General features: G+C 36.4%; 1 protein-coding gene across 2 annotated transcripts in view; it reads left to right on the top strand.

Moving 5' to 3' along the window:
* Positions 1-8,412, top strand: part of coro2aa (coronin 2Aa) — a 28,604-nt gene extending 20,192 nt beyond the window's left edge. For both annotated transcript variants that reach the window (XM_084401658.1, XM_084401659.1), the window contains exons 9-12: positions 5,501-5,613; positions 5,698-5,788; positions 6,696-6,982; positions 7,118-8,412. In XM_084401658.1, the coding sequence (XP_084257784.1) occupies positions 5,501-5,613; positions 5,698-5,788; positions 6,696-6,982; positions 7,118-7,249 (623 nt within the window). In that variant the 3' untranslated portion in view covers positions 7,250-8,412. The remainder of the gene's footprint in view (positions 1-5,500; positions 5,614-5,697; positions 5,789-6,695; positions 6,983-7,117) is intronic.
* Positions 8,413-16,401: the final 7,989 nt, after the last annotated feature.

Here is a 16,401-nt window from a genome sequence, read left to right as displayed (position 1 = left end):
CGTTCCGATTACCACAACAAATCGATTTGCCCCGCTCAGTGAAACACCCACTGAGAATTCTGTTGATTGTGCCCTAGTAATTGGTGATTCGATCACACGGAACGTGAAAATAGAGACACCAGCGAACATAGTCACATGTTTGCCGGGAGCCAGAGCGCCTGACATCAAAGCAAATTTAAAAGTGCTGGCTAATGCTAATCGTAAATTCTCTAAGATCATTATTCATGTCGGCACTAATGATGTTCGACTCCGCCAGTCGGAGATCACCAAAATTAATATTAAAGAGGTGTGTGAACTTGCAAGTACGATGTCAGGCACTGTAATTTGCTCTGGCCCCCTTCCTGTTCGCAGGAGTGATGAGATAGTTAGTAGATTGTGTTCACTGAATCGCTGGCTGTCTGAGTGGTGTCCGTGTAATAATATAGAATTCATAGACAATTGGAAAAGTTTTTGGGGCAAACCTGACCTGTTGAAAAGAGATGGTATTCATCCCTCCTGGGATGGTGCTGCTCTTCTATCTAGTAATATGGCTCATAGTCTTAGAGCTCAAACATGACAAATTGGGCACCAGGTCAGGAAGCAGACAGACTGGCTAAACCAACCGTCTGCTAGCGGCCTCGCGTCACCCAGGTCAGATAAATCCCATCACATAGAGCCTCTTTCACCTAGCTATCATCATATAGAGACTGTGTCTGTTCCCCGATTTTGGAAATCCAAAAAATGTTTAAACCTATCTAAGGTTAAAAATTTAATTGATGTTCAACAAATAAAAAACAGCTATAATACAGATGAGCAAATGATAAAGCTTGGGTTGCTGAATATTCGATCGCTTACTTCAAAAGCACTCATTGTTAATGATATGATTTCAGATAATAACCTAGATGTGCTGTGTTTGACAGAAACCTGGCTAAAACCAAACGATTACATTACTTTAAATGAGTCCACCCCGCAAGATTACTGTTATAAACATGAACCCCGTCTGAAACGCAAAGGGGGTGGTGTTGCTGTAATTTATAGTAATATTTTCAAAACCACTAAGAAATCAAGTTTCGAATATAATTCTTTTGAAGTGTTAGTGCTTAATGTAAAAATATATAGTAAAAATGATAAATCACGTTTGAGATTTGTGCTGGCTACTGTATACAGGCCACCAGGGCACCATACAGACTTTATCAAAGAATTTGCGGACTTTCTATCAGAGTTAGTATTGGCTGCAGATAAAGTACTAATTGTTGGTGATTTTAATATACACATCGATAATGAAAAAGATGCATTGGGATTGGCATTTAAAGACATTGTAAACTCAATTGGAGTTAGACAACACGTGTCAGGACCTACTCATCGTCGTAATCATACTCTAGATCTAATAATATCACATGGAATAGATGTTGATGCCGTTGAAATTCTGCAGCAGAGCGATGACATCTCAGATCATTATCTAGTCTCGTGTAAATTACATTTAGCCAAGGCTGCAAAGCCGACTCCGTGTTACAAATATGTTAGACCCATCACTTCTGCTACTAAAGATTGCTTTATTAATAATCTTCCTGATCAGTTTCATCATTTTAGCATCCCGGATAGCTTAGAAAAACTTGATATTGCAACAGAAACTTTTAACTCTCTCTTTTCCAGCACTTTAGACACAGTTGCTCCTTTGCGCTTAAAGAAGATTAAAGAAAATAATCCAACGCCGTGGTACAACGAGCACACTCGGGCCCTTAAGAGAGCAGCCAGAAAAATGGAGCGCAACTGGAAGAAAACAAAATTAGAGGTATTTCGCATTTCATGGAAAGAGAGCTCGATTGCTTACAGAGAGGCTTTAAAAGCTGCTAGATCTGCTTATTTTTCAAACCTATTAGAAGAAAATAAACATAATCCTAGGTATTTATTTGAAACAGTGGCTAAACTAACGAAAAAGAAAGCTTCAAACACAGAAGGTTCCAAGCAGCACAGCAGTAATGACTTTATGAACTTCTTCACTTATAAGATTGATAATATCAGGGATAAAATTATAACTATGCAACCGTCTACTACAGTATCGCATCAGGCAGTGCATTGTAGTCTCCCTGAGGAAAAATTTGATTCATTCATTGCTATAGGAGAGGAAGAATTTACTAAACTCGTTAAATCATCTAAATCTACAACATGTATGTTAGACCCTATACCGACTAAGCTACTGAAAGAGATGCTTCCAGAGGTCATAGATCCTCTTCTTAATATCATTAATTCCTCTTTGTCTCTAGGATACGTACCAAAAAACTTTAAGCTGGCTATGATTAAACCGCTTGTTAAAAAAATGCAACTTGATCCTTCAGAATTAGTCAATTACAGGCCGATCTCGAATCTACCCTTTCTGTCAAAGATACTAGAAAAGGCAGTATCTTCACAACTATGTTCCTTTCTAGAAAGAAATGATATCTGCGAGGATTTTCAGTCCGGATTTAGACCATACCATAGTACTGAGACTGCTCTCGTTAGAGTAACAAATGATTTGCTCTTATCATCCGATCGTGGTTGTGTCTCTCTATTAGTGTTACTCGATCTTAGTGCTGCGTTTGACACCATTGACCACGACATTCTTTTAAATAGACTAGAAAACTATGTTGGCATTAGTGGAATTGCACTAGCATGGTTTAAATCATACTTATCTGACCGTTATCAGTTTGTAGCAGTAAATGAAGAGATGTCTTATCAATCACAAGTTCAGTATGGCGTACCACAGGGCTCAGTACTAGGACCGCTGCTGTTCACTCTGTACATGCTGCCATTAGGAGATATTATTAGGAAACATGGAATTAGCTTCCACTGTTATGCCGACGATACTCAGCTCTATATTTCTTCAAAACCTAACGAAACTTACCAATTCACTAAATTAACAGAATGCATAGCTGATATAAAAAACTGGATGACTCGTAATTTCCTACTTCTAAATTCTGAAAAAACAGAGATTCTAATTATTGGACAAAAAACTTCCTCACGTAATAACCTAGAATACTGTCTAACACTTGATGGCTGCTCTGTTAAGTCTTCGTCGTCGGTTAGGAACCTGGGTGTGCTCTTTGATACCAATCTTTCATTTGAAAGTCACGTGTCTAGTATCTGTAAAACCGCATTTTTCCATCTTAAAAATATATCTAAATTACGTCATATGCTCTCATTGACAAATGCGGAACAATTAGTCCATGCGTTCATGACCTCAAGGCTAGATTATTGTAATGCTCTACTGGGTGGTTGCCCTGCACGCTTAATAAACAAACTACAGCTGGTCCAAAACGCAGCAGCTCGAGTTCTTACCAGAACCAGGAAGTATGACCATATTAGCCCGGTTCTGTCAAAACTGCACTGGCTCCCTATTAAACATCGCATCAATTTTAAAATATTGCTGATTACTTACAAAGCACTAAATGGTTTAGCTCCGCGGTACTTGAGCGAGCTCTTAACGCATTATACTCCTTCACGTCTATTGCGATCTCAAAATTCCGGCCAGTTGATAATACCTAGAATATCTAAATCAACTGCTGGCGGTAGATCCTTTTCCTATTTAGCACCAAAACTTTGGAACAGCCTTCCTACCATTGTCCGGGAAGCAGACACACTCTGTCAGTTCAAATCTAGATTAAAGACACATCTCTTTGACATAGCGTTCACATAATACATTATAGACTTCTATAATTCAATATTAGGCTGCATAGATTAGGTCAGCTGGAACCGGGAACACTTCCCATAAATCCTGATGTACTTGTTACATCATGAGAAGAATGGCATCTACGCTAATTTTAGTGTCTTTGTTTATCCCAAGGTTTTCCCGCAGCCTGCCGGATCCAGGCCGTTTCCAGATCTGATGAAGGACCTTCGCCTGGACCCGATGTCAATGCAGTGCTGAAGGGCCAACTAGTCTCTCCCTATGGAGGATCCCTTTCCCACTCTACAGATAACGCGTCGTCGGGAAAACTCAATTTGCGTATCTACCCCGAATTGATAAAATAAAATAAAATTCTGAATCAAAACTATAAGGAAACACCAGTAATTTGTTTAGGTTTGGTTTGTAGGGAATTCCAAACCTGCACACATATATTCAAACGCACATAACTATAGAACTCGTTCTTAATGTGCATCTGAACGCCATCAGCGTTTCTCACAGGTTCGCGTTTAAAGTCTGTGTAGAGAGAATGGTGTCGTCTTGGCGGCCCTAATTTAAAAACAAATGATCGTTGCGACGGAAGCGAATCAATCAAAACTAACTTTAGCTGGAAAATAACTTTATTAAAGAACCGCTATAAAGCCAAAACAATCTTACGTTATATTATACATTTATCTCTGTGAAGCTGCTTTGAGACAATCTACATTGTTAAAAGCGCTATATAAATGAAGATGACTTGACTTGACTACTTGCAGTTAATTGTACTTAAAGAGTTCACTTTCATGACTATGTTTCTTAACACAATAAAAAATACAAATGTATTTAAATACATGACTTAAACGTTTCAACGAAAGTGACATTGAAGTATATATCTAGTTTACCATAAATAAACGTACGTCCGTACATTCATGTCACGGCTGGGCAGGTAATCAAGAGGAGAAGAGGATATAATTGCTAGTGATGTCCGATTCTTGAATGAATCGTTCTATTGATCAAAATTACCCGAAGCCCTAAAATAAAATTTTGTCCAGAAAGCTTATTTAATTTAATATTGATAATATTTGACAATGTTTTTGTGACATTTTTTATTTTATTTACCTCTAAATGACTAGATTTTATCAGTTATTTAATTGAATAATATAATTTAAGCACATTCTTTCAACTTAAATACAAAAGAATTCCATGACATGCTAAAACTTGTTAAAACAGGTAAAAAAGTCTCACATTGAGTGTCTCTACCGATCTCTTGTGGAAAAAAAAGTAACAACATATTTCATGACACTTGCCACTAGAGGCCCTTATAGCTCTATGTCTATATACATCAGATAAACTGTTCCCCTGGGTTCAAGTCCTTTTTTCCCAGGTTTTTTTCCTTCAGTTTGCATTCAGGTACATATTTAGACATTATAAAATCCATTTTTGGGAAAGTTTTAGCATTTTTAGTTTTAAATCCACTCAATTGTGTGTGTGTGTGTGTGTGTGTGTGTGTGTGTGTGTGTGTGTGTGTGTGTGTGTGTGTGTGTGTGTGTGTGTGTGTGTGTGTGTGTGTGTGTGTGTGTGTGTGTGTGTGTGTGTGTGTGTGTGTGTGTGTGTGTGTGTGTGTGTGTGTGCGTACAATCAAAAGAAAATGATTTCCAAAGAGAGCATAAACTATAATACATTTTGCAATTAACAATTAATTGTCAGATGCAATTAACATGCAATTAAGTGTCAGAAAACATTTCATTTAGTTCACACTTCGAAGAAGTACATGTTTTAAAGTATATTGTTTCTGTTTGAATATTATTTTCGAAAGCATGCTAAAGTGTAATTCTTTTTCACAAGGGTGATTTTCTACTCAGAACATGTGTTCTCTTTCAGGTGTCATGCCAAAGAGAGGGCTTGATGTGTGTTCCTGTGAAGTCTTCAGATTCTACAAACTAGTGACAATCAAAAGTCTCATAGAACCTCTATCCATGATTGTTCCACGAAGGGTATAATCCCATTCACACATCCATAAAAATACATGTAACAAAGTAGAGCTACTTTAAGAGATGTGTTTGTGTTCTGTTCTGCAGTCAGAGTCCTATCAAGAGGACATTTACCCCATGACAGCTGGGAATAAGCCCGCCATGACAGCAGATGAGTGGATTAGTGGTCTAGACAAAGGTCAGAGAGTCTTTAAAAGGAATTTTCTGTCATAATTTTTCAAACCAACCTTCTTTCTTCCATGAAACAAGAAAGTAGAAATTTTGTAGAACATCTAAGCTGCTGTTTTCCATTCCATTCCATGTTGATTTTATAGCTTCATAAATGAACCATAAAAGCACCATAAAAAGCATAAAAGTGGCTCAAGTTGCTAGTGGCCATTTTAGTCTCTTGTACTTCAAAAGACTAAAATAGCCACTTAGCACGTTTGGCCAGTTTTATGCTGGGAACAAGGGATATTAAAGAGATAGTATATAAGACAGGATACCAAACCTACACTACCATTCAAAAGTGTGGGCTTTATAAGATTTTTTTAAATGTTTTATGTGTCTCTTATGCTCACCAAGGCTGCACTAATCAAAAATAGGACAAAAAATACAGTAAAACAGTAATGTTGTGAAATATTATTGCAATTTAAAATAGTTGTTTTTCTATTTTAATATATTTTTAAAATGTAGATTTGTCCTGTGATGGCAAAGCTGAATTTTCAGCAGCCATTACTCTGATCCTTAAGCAGTCAGATGATTCTTCAGAAATAATTTTAACATGCTAATTTGGTGCTCAAGATACAATTCTTATTAGTAGTAGTGTTGAAAACAGTTGTGCTGCTTAATATTTTTGTGGAAACCATGATCAATCAGGATTATTTGATAAATAGAAAGTTCAAAGGAACAGCATTTATTTGAAATATATATTTTTTTCTAACAATGTAAAAGGCTACTGTCACTTTTGATCAATTGAATGCATCCTTGCTGAATAAAAGTATTAAACGTTGGATTGGTAGTGCTTGCATTATTGCTACATATGATTCAGAGAATATATCTGAGACTGTGCCTCAATTATACTTGTTTTTTTTTCTACTCTGCAGGTCCCTTGATGATGTCTCTGAGACCTGGAAGTAAACTGGACTCATATGTGGAGGTGGGCTTGAGTAAAGGCCCAACCGACTCGACGGAGACACGCCATTCTCGCAGTCAGCCAGGGCTGTCACAGCTGATTCATGAACGTCTGGATGCCAAAGAGGAGAACGTGCGCAAAAAATCCCACCCTACCTTGCTGCTCCCATCCACAGATGAAAACAGCAGCTCTAAAACCTATGTCAGCAACGGACAACTAGATTCCACGCACTGCTCGCCACCGAAAACAGAGAACGAGGTATGGTACATATATAGTACATATATAGTATATGCAGTGACCTGTCAGTCACTTTACTAAGGGGCTGCTCACACACTCAAAAGTGTTTTCATACTTTCCTCTAATGTGTGTTTATGTATGTGTTTCTGCATATAGCTCCGACAAATGTTTTATAAGCAGCAAGAAGAGATCCGAAGGTTGAGGGAGCTTCTTAACCAGAAGGATGTGCGGATGAAACAGTTGGAATTGGAGATCAAAAATGTGAAAAACTCACAAGCCACTCTTTGAGAGACCTTGTCTTCTTCACTATAACATTCACATAAGAACTTTCTGCCTCATGAATTATGCTGTAAAGGTGTGGGCACGTTTACCATTGCTCAGCAAAATTTCGCGGGCAAAATCCAGTCATTTCAATAGGAATTCGCACTAACGGGAGTTTCGTGTGAGGAAAGAAAATTTTGTTTGTGTTCAAGTTGGTCACAGAAAGCTGCTTTTTTAAAAGTGACTGTGTGTGAGTGGGACTTCATGCATCGCTACACTATTGACAATGGACGATGGAGCTTTTTTGCCCCCGAAATTTCGCTAATGTGACCGCACCTTATGGTAACAGGCTACATTCTCATTACTAGCATCTCTTTATGAAAGTCATTCCTTGTATGCACATTTTGTGCACATAAATACTGTACAACCTCCATGGTAGTTTTTTTTTTACACTTTAGCACTATGCAAACATTTTTTTAGATTGTGATCATACTTGTTTAAAGGCTTAAATATGTGTGTTTTGTTTTATAAATTGGGTTATTTGTGATTATTTGTGAATAACATGAGATTTTTTATTTTCCTGATTAATTTTCTATTGTGTGTATTGAGTGATTGAGTTTGATAATGGAAATCCGAATTGTTTTGAACAAAGGGACATACATTTGAAAATGTAAATTCTTAACATGTACATTATAATCTTATGTTTAAGGTTTTTTTCTTTTGTGTGTGTTTAAATGCTGTTAAAAGAGTTTACTAAATCCCAGCATGCACTGATGAAGCACTATTGTGGGAACTGGCTGGGGTTCACACAATATCAAACGAAAGTCTAGTTTAGGTTCAGTCATTTCCTTCAAGCTCATTCTGTAACACGTTTGCTGTGAACTGCCAACATGCATGCAAGTACCACGATATTTTAATGGTTTACCGTGTGTTTCACTTAAAACCAACCAGTTTGTTATGTAAATTAAAAACAGTGACCCATTAGGAGCCCCTGATACAATGCTTAGTTTCACAAATTTGGAAAAGCCATAATTTTTAACAAATATTTTAATAATGTTTTGTTTATATATGGATCTGTACATGCACACATCAGAATATATAATGGAATAAGAGGTTAAAGATGCTATTTTAAGTGTTGTTGCTCAAATATGTCTCCAAATTATTTACTAAATGTTGTCCAAACAGCCTTGATTGCAGTCTCTTCTTTAATCCTAACACAAATAAGTCAGATAATCTGGGTGATCAGGTAAAACAGGCCAGATAAAAGGCTTTCTGAGTTACAATAAGGCATTTACTGTTCTTGTAGGTTGAGTTTTCTAGGGCTGATCAGATTCTTAGGATAGAGGGACAAAATGGTAAAAAGTCTAGTCAAGTCACCTTAATTTGTATAGTGCTTTTTAATACAGATTGTATCAAAGCAGCTTCACAGTGATAACATGAAAATAATACAACAAAGTTTGTTTCTAGAGGAAAATTGCGTCATCGTCCACCTTAAGTAAGGCAGATCAGTAATATTGTTGAATATTAAATGTCCCCAACTAAGCGAGCCAAAAGCCAAGGCAACAGTGGTGGAGAAAAAAACCTTGGGAGAACCCAGGCTCAGTTGGGGGGTCAGTTCTCTTCTGGCCAACGAACGAACAGTGTATGATTATGATTCAGGCAGCATTACAGGTCAGAAGTCAGATTGGATCAGAACATTCAGAATATTTATACAGTTCCATCTGGCTGGAAGTCGGAGTCACGGCGGCATGGAGACAAGTTTGTTGAGGATTAGTGCCGATGGCTGTCGTGTCGATGAGGCCTTCACAGGTCTGATGAGGCTGGCACTTCAGGGATGCATTGTGGTCGTGTCTAGGCGCAGGTCCACCATCTGATCTGGAAACGGCCCGGATCCGGATGACTTCAGTAAACCTCGGAATAAACAGAAAGACTAACATTAGCGTAGATGCCATTCTTCTTACGATGTAACAAGTACATCAGGTGTTATAGGAAGTGTCCCCGATTCTGGCTGACCTAATCTATGCAGCCTAATAATCATTTAACTGACTTGAATAATAGAAATGTATAATGTTCTAAATGAATGGCAGGTAAAAGTGATGCATTTTTAGTTTAGATTTAAACTGACAGAGTGCGTCTGCTTCCCGGACAATGTTAGGAAGACTGTTCCAACGTTTTGGTGCTAAATAGGAGAAGGATATACCGCCTGCAGCTGATTTTGATATTCTAGGTATTATCAACTGGCCAGAATTTTGAGATCGCAGTAGACGTGAAAGACTATAATGCGTTACCAGCTCGCTCAAGTACTGGGGAGCTTAACCATTTAGTAATTTAGTGCTTTGTAAGTAGTCCGCAATATTTTAAAATTTATACGATGTTTAATAGGGAGCCAATGCAGTGTTGACAGAACGGGGCTAATATGGTCATACTTTCTGGTTCTAATGAGAACTCTAGCTGCAGCGTTTTGGACCAACTGGACTTTGTTTATTAAGCGTGCAGGGCAACCACCCAGTAAAGCATTACAATAATCTAGCCTTGATGTCATAAACTCATGAACTAACTGTTCAGCATTTTTCATTGAAAGCATATGTCGTAATTTAGATATATTTCTAAGATGGAAGAATGCGGTTTTACAGATACTAGAAACATGGCTATCAGGTTGGTATCAAAGAGCACACCCAGGTTCCTAACCGTCGACGAAGGTTTGACAGAGCAGCCATCAATTGTTAGACAGTATTCTGGGTTAATACGTGCAGAGGTGTTTTACCCAATAATTAGAAACTCTGTTTTTTTCAGAATTAAGTTGTAGGAAATTACTAGTCATCCAAATTTTTATATCAGCTAAGCATTCCATTAATTTTGTGAATTGGTGCTTTTCGTCGGGGGCCGTAGAAATATAGAGCTGAGTATCATCAGCATAACAGTGAAAATTAATTCCATGCTTCCGCATGTACAGAGTGAACAGCAACAGTCCTAGTACTGAGCCTTGTGGTACTCCATACTGAACTTTTGATCGATATGACATTCATTTACTGTTACAAACTGATAACGGTCAGATAAGTATGATTTAAACCATGCTAGTGCAATTCCACCAATGCCAACATAATTTTCGAGTATATTTAAAAGAACGTTAAGGTCGATGGTATCAAATGCAGCACTAAGATCCAGTAACACTAATAGAGAGATACAACCACGATCGGATGATAAGAGCAAATCATTTGTGACTCTAATGAGAGCTGTCTCAGTACTATGATATGGTCTACATCCTGACTGGAAATCCTTGCAGATATCATTTCTTTCTAAAAAGGAACATAGTTGTGAGGATACTGCCTTTTCTATTAATTTTGACAGAAAAGGTAGATTTGAGATCTATTAGTAGGCCTATACTTCTTTTAAACTAAACATAAGAAAGTATACTTTCAATCTACATTTTATATACATACTATATACTTTATGTACTTCTCAGAAATATACTTAAAATTACACTTAAGTGTACTTAACTTATACTGAGAGAAAAGTCCAAGTATATTTGGCCAGTACTTGTACTCAATCTTTTGATCGAGATATACTTAAAAGTATAATTAAGTATTCAAAGTATACTTGGCTTGTAGTTGTGTTAACTCTTTTAATCGAGTAGCCTATTAAATATACTTTTTTTACATAGTTTTTCATATACAGTCTTATGAAACCTACATTGTTTGAAAATATTGATTAGAATATTGATATCAAACAGATATGTTTCTAATTCTGCATACCTGATTCTGTAGGATAGTCCACTTGTAGTGTATAGGAATTTACTCTAATTCTACTTTTCCCCACCATTCATTGACTGAATTTTCCAGCTATCCATGTTTTCACTGTTATACGGTAGGGGGCGCTATGACACATCTTCTAGTACAGAATCTCCAGATCAAAACACAGGAGAAGAAGAAGCTGAAACAAGTAATATAAGATTGCTCTCTCAAATGTAAAATAACGTGATCATCAAACATTAAACAGCGTGTAAATCAAAACTGCTTAATATTACCAAATGAAATTAAGCGTAACCCATGAAGAGAAAACGACTGCGAAGTTTTGGGGATGTTGGACTCGATCTACTCCATCTGTGTTTTGATCATCGTTCTGAATCTGATCAAGGCGTAGGGGAGAGTGGGGTGATTTGTGCCAGGGGTGAAGTAGTTCCACCCCTTGTTTCTGGAAAACCATAGAAGAAATTGGTCATGTGACCACATAATTTTGAAAAGCAATCACTTTTACTCATCCTCCAAAGAAGAGAGACACATGGCATGAGAGTTAAGCACATTTTAGTGCAAAAAACAGTTTTTTCCCTTTCAAAGTAAAATTTCTATGATTAAGGTTTTTTGATTGTAGTGTCTGAACAATTATAGACAAGCTTGAAAACATTTCACACGTTTTAGTGCTTTAGTAGGCTACACAATGAGTCTATACAGTTAGCATGATGTTAGCTCTTAACTGCTGGATCATGCTAGTTTTTCAAACTTGTGTGTCTGGGGTGATTTGTGCCAAAGGGCCTGGGTTAAGTTGTGCCAGATCCAGACCACCTAGACCTACATACTCACAGGGTATAATATTGAGAAGTGAGGAGATGGGCATGCCTCATCATTGTTTGACTTAGGCCTGCCTGCTATTTGTTTAATTTAGCTAACACTGATTTCAGTTTTGAGTTTGCACTATGTTATTAAAGAGAAGTTTTATTCCGTTTTTAAGTGGCGTATGTCACAATAGGATGTTTAGAAATTAGCCTAGTCACTTTATTCTTATAATGTTACATAATTGACAGACAGCGCTATGTCAACATGCATCTATTGCCAAAGCCTTTTTGCCTGAAATGATTCACAAATATCATATGTTGTGTTGCTATGGTGCTCTAAATGGTTGCTAGGGCGTAGCTTGATAGCTTCACAATGATCCTGAGAGACTGATTGGTCGTCTGAGTAAAATGAGCCCGCCCCCTTGTCTCTATGACACTGTGATCCAGAGTTATGTTCAATACAAAATCCCTATGCAATTGACCATAGTAGGAAAAAACGCATGCTATGGTATTCCAGGGTGACAATATCTAAATAAACCTTAAAGGTATAGCGGAGGATCTTTCCGAATTTTAGATAAGACCCGCCCTCTCCACTTTTTGAATAAGTTTGATTGATTTACCAGAATGATTGACAATTAGGAGGACCAATAGTATAGGTGATCCACCCGGAAGTAAAAAATCCTCCGCTATACCTTTAAATGAGTAATTTTGTATTGAATTTATCTTGCTTTCATATAGCATTACGGTTCATAATATTAAAATGTTCTGTTTTACTTCAGAAATCACTGGCACAATTTACCCCAATGTATTCCCCCAAAGGCACAACTTCCCCCGCCCACACCAGGGGCAAGTTGTGCCATGAGACCACTTTTTTCCCAAAAGCTATATTTCTGAAACAATTTATTTCAGATCCAAAGTTATTGTTCTCAGGGATGCACCACATCCTGAAATATATGTGCATCCTTAAGTTGAAGGCATTACTGCCATGGCCTCACTTTAAAGTCACTTTGAGTAAAAACTGGCACAACTCACCCCACTTTCCCCTATAGTCTTTGACAAAAATGTGATTTTCTCAACTTTTTTGTTTAAAATGTTGCCTTTTCTTGAAACTTACCGACATACAAGTGTTGATAAAAAAAAAAAGATGCATGAAGCTAATAAAATGTTTGTTTTTTTAATATATATATTTTTTATTATAGTAGGCCTACAGTTAAAGGTGTTTTTTCAAGTATAAAAAATAGTATCTACATTTGAACATAGTAGTATACTGCAAATGCAAAAATAATATATAAATAGTAAACTATAAGTATAATGTTATGTTCACTTAAAGAAAACTTACAAGTATACTTGCAGTATAAACTACTAAACTAGTAGTTTACTGAGAGTACACTTCAGTGTGTACTTTCATAAAACTAAAAAATGTACTACTTGTTTTAAAATAGTATACTACTAGTATACTTATAAGTTCACTTGTAGTACAGATGCATTACAAATGAGAAACCTAGTTGTGTACTTAAGAGTTCATTTTCTTACACTTACACTTAAACATATACTTTTATATACTAAAAGTGGGCCAATTTAGTCCCAAGCAGTATTGAAATATACACTTACAAGTTTACTACAAGTACACATTGATATTGGTATACTTACTACATAAAGTATACTTAAAAATATACTTTAACATTACTTAAGTATACTTCATAAAATGAACTTGAAGTATACTTCTTTTTCGTAAGGGTGTAATTGACTAATTCTCTAGGATCAAGTTGCGTTTTTTTAATAAGAGGTTTAATAATAGCCAGCTTAAAAGTTTTCGGTACATATCCTAGTGACAAAGATGAATGAATGATATTAAGAAGAGGATCTATGACCTCTGGAAGCATCTCTTTCAATAGCTTAGTCGGTATAGGGTCTAACATACATGTTGTTGATTTAGATGATTTAACGAGTTTAGTAAATTCTTCCTCTCCTATAGCAATGAATGACATTTTTCCTCAGGGAGACAATGCACTGCCTGATGCGATACTGTAGTAGACAGTTGCATAGTTATAATTTTCTCTCCAATATTATCAATCTTGTAAGTACATAAGTTCATAAAGTCATTACTGCTGTGCTGCTTGGAAACGTCTGGTGTTGAAGCTTTATTCTTCGTTAATTTAGCCACTGTTTCAAATAAATACCTAGGTTTGTGTTTGTTTTCTTCTAAAAGTGTTGAAAAAGCAGGTCTAGCTGTTTTAAGGTCTTTCTGTACGCAATCGTGCTCTCTCTCCACGAAATACAAAAAACTTCTAGTTTTGTTTTCTTCCAGCTGCGCTCCATTTTTCTGGCTGCTCTCTTAAGGGCCCGAGTGTGCTCGTTGTACCACGGCCTTTAATCTTCTTTAAGCGCGATGGAGCAACTGTGTCTAAAGTGCTGGAAAAGAGAGAGTCAATCATTTCTGTTGCAATATCGAGTTCTTCTAAGCTATCTGGGATGCTGAGGAGATGAAACTGATCAGGAAGATTATTTATGAAGCAGTCTTTAGTGGCAGAAGTGATAGTTCTGCTATATTTATTACACAGAGTCGGCTTTGCAGCCTTGGCTAAATGAAGTTTACACGAGACTAGATAATGATCTGAGATGTCATCACTCTGCTGCAGAATTTCAACGGCATCAACATTGATTCCATATTAGATCTAGAGTATGATTACGAAAGTGAGTGTGTCCTTGACACGTGTTGTCTAACTCCAATAGAGTTCAGAATGTATTTAAATGCTTTTTCATTATCTATGTATATTAAAATGACCAACAATTAGGACTTTATCTGCAGCCAGTAACTCTGATAGAAAATCAGCAAATTATTAACTTTAAAGGTTTCATTTGTTAACATTAGTTAACATGAACTAACAATGAACAATACTTGTTTTCAAGTACAAATTGATTTCAATATTTAATAATACATTTTTAAAATCAAATGTATCTGTTAAAACTTGTTAATTCACTGGGAGCAACACACACACACACACACACACACACACACAGATGCATGATCACCCTTCTCTATTACTTGTGGAAATTTCACTGGATTGTATACCTCTGTTCCACCTGCTACTCACATTTAAAATGAATTATGACTTTCCAAACAATTTGAATGATAATCGTGTCTGTCTCTCAAACACACACAGCTTTGACAGAATGGTCTAAATGAGTTGAATAAAGTATAGTATACAATTTATTAAATGCATGTTATTTCCATTCGAAAATATACCTTTTAATTGCTAATTCATCTTATTGTAACACTTAAATTCACACACACGCACACACACAGGGAATATGACTATAAATACACGTAAAATAAAATATATGAATTGAAATGCACATTGGAAGTAAATGGTTGTATCTAGTTATTTTTTTGTTTAGAATCAAAGTGTGAATTATGGGAGTGTGATGTGTGATGACAATATGTCTCTATACACTACATTAAATGTTCATACACTACCTGTATAAGTGTGGAATAATTTAGATTTTTTTAAATAATTTTAAAAAGATGTGTCTTACCCATTTATTTGATCAAAAATACAAGTGAATCAGTAAAAAGTTTAAATATTATTACAATTCAAAATAACTGTTTTCTATTTTAATATCAAATAGCATCATTACTCCAGTCTTCAGTGTCACATGATCCTTCAGAAACCATTCTGATGTGCTGATTTGCTGTTGCTGTATTTTTTGCTTGTGTGTGTAGTGAGATCTCTATAGTGAGAGTGAGATCCTATAGGTGCATGTAAAGTTTCAGATATTTCTTCTCCACAGAATGGAAAAATATGCATGTTACTGTATATTGCAGGTTGCATTAATATGTGGATTTTCTGTTTAACATTTTCATTTATGTATTTATTTTATTATTATTGTTTTTTAATCATTGTGGATACATCTTGTGGCCCTTTTGTAAGTTTACTGAGCCCTTTGGACGCCCGGTTTGTCCATGTTTGCAAAAATAGGTGTATCCTGTGTGATTCCTAGAATACTGAAAATGGTAATAAAATATTAATAAACAAGTCCTGCACAAACCATTTAAACAATCTATATTTTACTATGGGACGGGTATATTACAAATTCTGAAGGCAATCCTGTTCCTGTAGAATATTTGACAGGACAAGGAGGACTGTACACTAACCACCTGTCCCCTGTCCAGCAGGGGTCCTACATGATCCCTGTTTATAGAACTACACAACATTTGTGTGGAACCATGACAGAAACCAAAAGATGTGGCTGTGAAAGGAAACGCAACCACTTTTCAATAGGTGAAAGCAATTTGGAATTATTTTTGTATTTTAAATACACGAGTTTAAAGCTCCAAAAACCTACAGCTGTTGCACAGGGATGTTCCCAGACTGCCTGTCTCTCTCACCTCAATAGGATTACGAGACAAAAGTCTGATATTAAGTTAATTGTCAATTGCTCCTAACTGATAACATATATTTGCTAAAGCCGTTGAGTAAATAAGTGAACACAAGATCACACTGGAATACAGTGAGAAAGGGTCTTCTATATAATGAAGGTACATTCATGCCTGAACTGTGATTTAAAGACATACGTATTTTAATAAATGTCAGGTCAGGGCAAACTCTCGAGTCTCAAATTGTATTGT

The sequence above is a fragment of the Rutilus rutilus genome, assembly GCF_951802725.1.
Source record: "Rutilus rutilus genome assembly, chromosome: 2".
NCBI classification, from domain to species: Eukaryota; Metazoa; Chordata; class Actinopteri; order Cypriniformes; family Leuciscidae; genus Rutilus; species Rutilus rutilus.
Note: the sequence above shows the minus strand (reverse complement) of the source record. Positions and strands in the feature narration are given on the sequence as shown.